Below are 1,117 nucleotides of genomic sequence, written 5' to 3'. Positions count from 1 at the left end.
ATATTCCTCAATGTATTTCTGTCATACAAATACAAACAATTGTATTTCCAATTTATACTATGGGAGCTGAACTTGCTTTAATTCACAGATGTAACTTCAGGGGAATTTCCTCCTAAGACCCTCCGGGCTTCAGGGGTTAACTGGAGTTTAGAGATTTTAAAACGTGTCTTTAGCTGACAGAGTGACCCATTTAGAACAGCAATTATTCCAAAGGTGCAAAAAAAATATGTGAACATTTTGCATTTAAGATTTAAAAAAAAAAACCTTTCTGTGAGTCAACATGCTCTATCCAGAAAGTTTTAGTTTCACTTGGTTTAATTTAGTAAAAAGGTCTTTAAGGAACCTTTGGCGATTCAATTATTAATCGAAAACTGATCGACAGATTATTGGTTTGCACAAGACTCTTTAGTTGCAGACCTAAAGATGATTGATTGATGACGTCACCGGCTGCTGTGCTGTGATTGGTCAGGACATGTGGCAGCAGGTGAGGGAGGGCCAAATCGACCCAGTGATGCTGAAGGAGATGCTGGAGGACGTCAGGAAGAAGGCGGACGTGCCACTGTCTGACCGCTCCCTCCGCTTCCTGTCGCTGGCGGCCGACGAGGTGGACGAGTTCGTCCAGCTGCATAAGCAGCAGCCAATCAGGCGGCAGGTAATCTTCAATAATGTGGTTTTCTGGCACAGAGATGATTCCCAGTCTTGATGCTGGATTCTGTCCGCAGACCGTCATCACCTGCATCGGGACCCTGAAGAAGAGCACCGCTGATGAAGATGGGATCAGCTGTTTGGTGATCGGTACGGAGAACGCCGACGTCTTCGTCCTCGACCCCGAGGCCTTCAACATCCTCAGCAAGGTCAGCTGGTTCTAAGCCGCTTTCATCCAACTTTCCGCTGATCTGAACAGTCTAAACTGGTTCCAAAGGGGATTTCTAAACCTGCTGGTGCTAACGTTAGCCCGTCCGCATCAGCCCTGGCTAGTTAAGTCTTGGAGTCCTCTCAACATCACAACCTTTTTAAAAATTACGCTCTTATGATCTTAAAACATACTTTTATTGAACAACAGCAATAGAAAAGAGAACTTTTAACTTAATACTCTGAGCTCTGTGAGCGCTAACCT

The 1,117-nt window shown here is 44.7% G+C and overlaps 1 protein-coding gene across 1 annotated transcript in view; it reads left to right on the top strand.

Moving 5' to 3' along the window:
• bbs1 (Bardet-Biedl syndrome 1) overlaps window positions 1-1,117 on the top strand; it is an 11,929-nt gene that overhangs the window by 9,029 nt on the left and 1,783 nt on the right. Inside the window, exons 3-4 of the mRNA XM_015396166.1 lie at window positions 470-652; window positions 723-854. Of these exons, the coding sequence (XP_015251652.1) occupies window positions 470-652; window positions 723-854 (315 nt within the window). The remainder of the gene's footprint in view (window positions 1-469; window positions 653-722; window positions 855-1,117) is intronic.

Source organism: Cyprinodon variegatus, unplaced genomic scaffold, assembly GCF_000732505.1.
Source record: "Cyprinodon variegatus isolate N-32 unplaced genomic scaffold, C_variegatus-1.0 Scaffold779, whole genome shotgun sequence".
In the NCBI taxonomy this organism is placed as follows: domain Eukaryota; kingdom Metazoa; phylum Chordata; class Actinopteri; order Cyprinodontiformes; family Cyprinodontidae; genus Cyprinodon; species Cyprinodon variegatus.
Note: the sequence above shows the minus strand (reverse complement) of the source record. Positions and strands in the feature narration are given on the sequence as shown.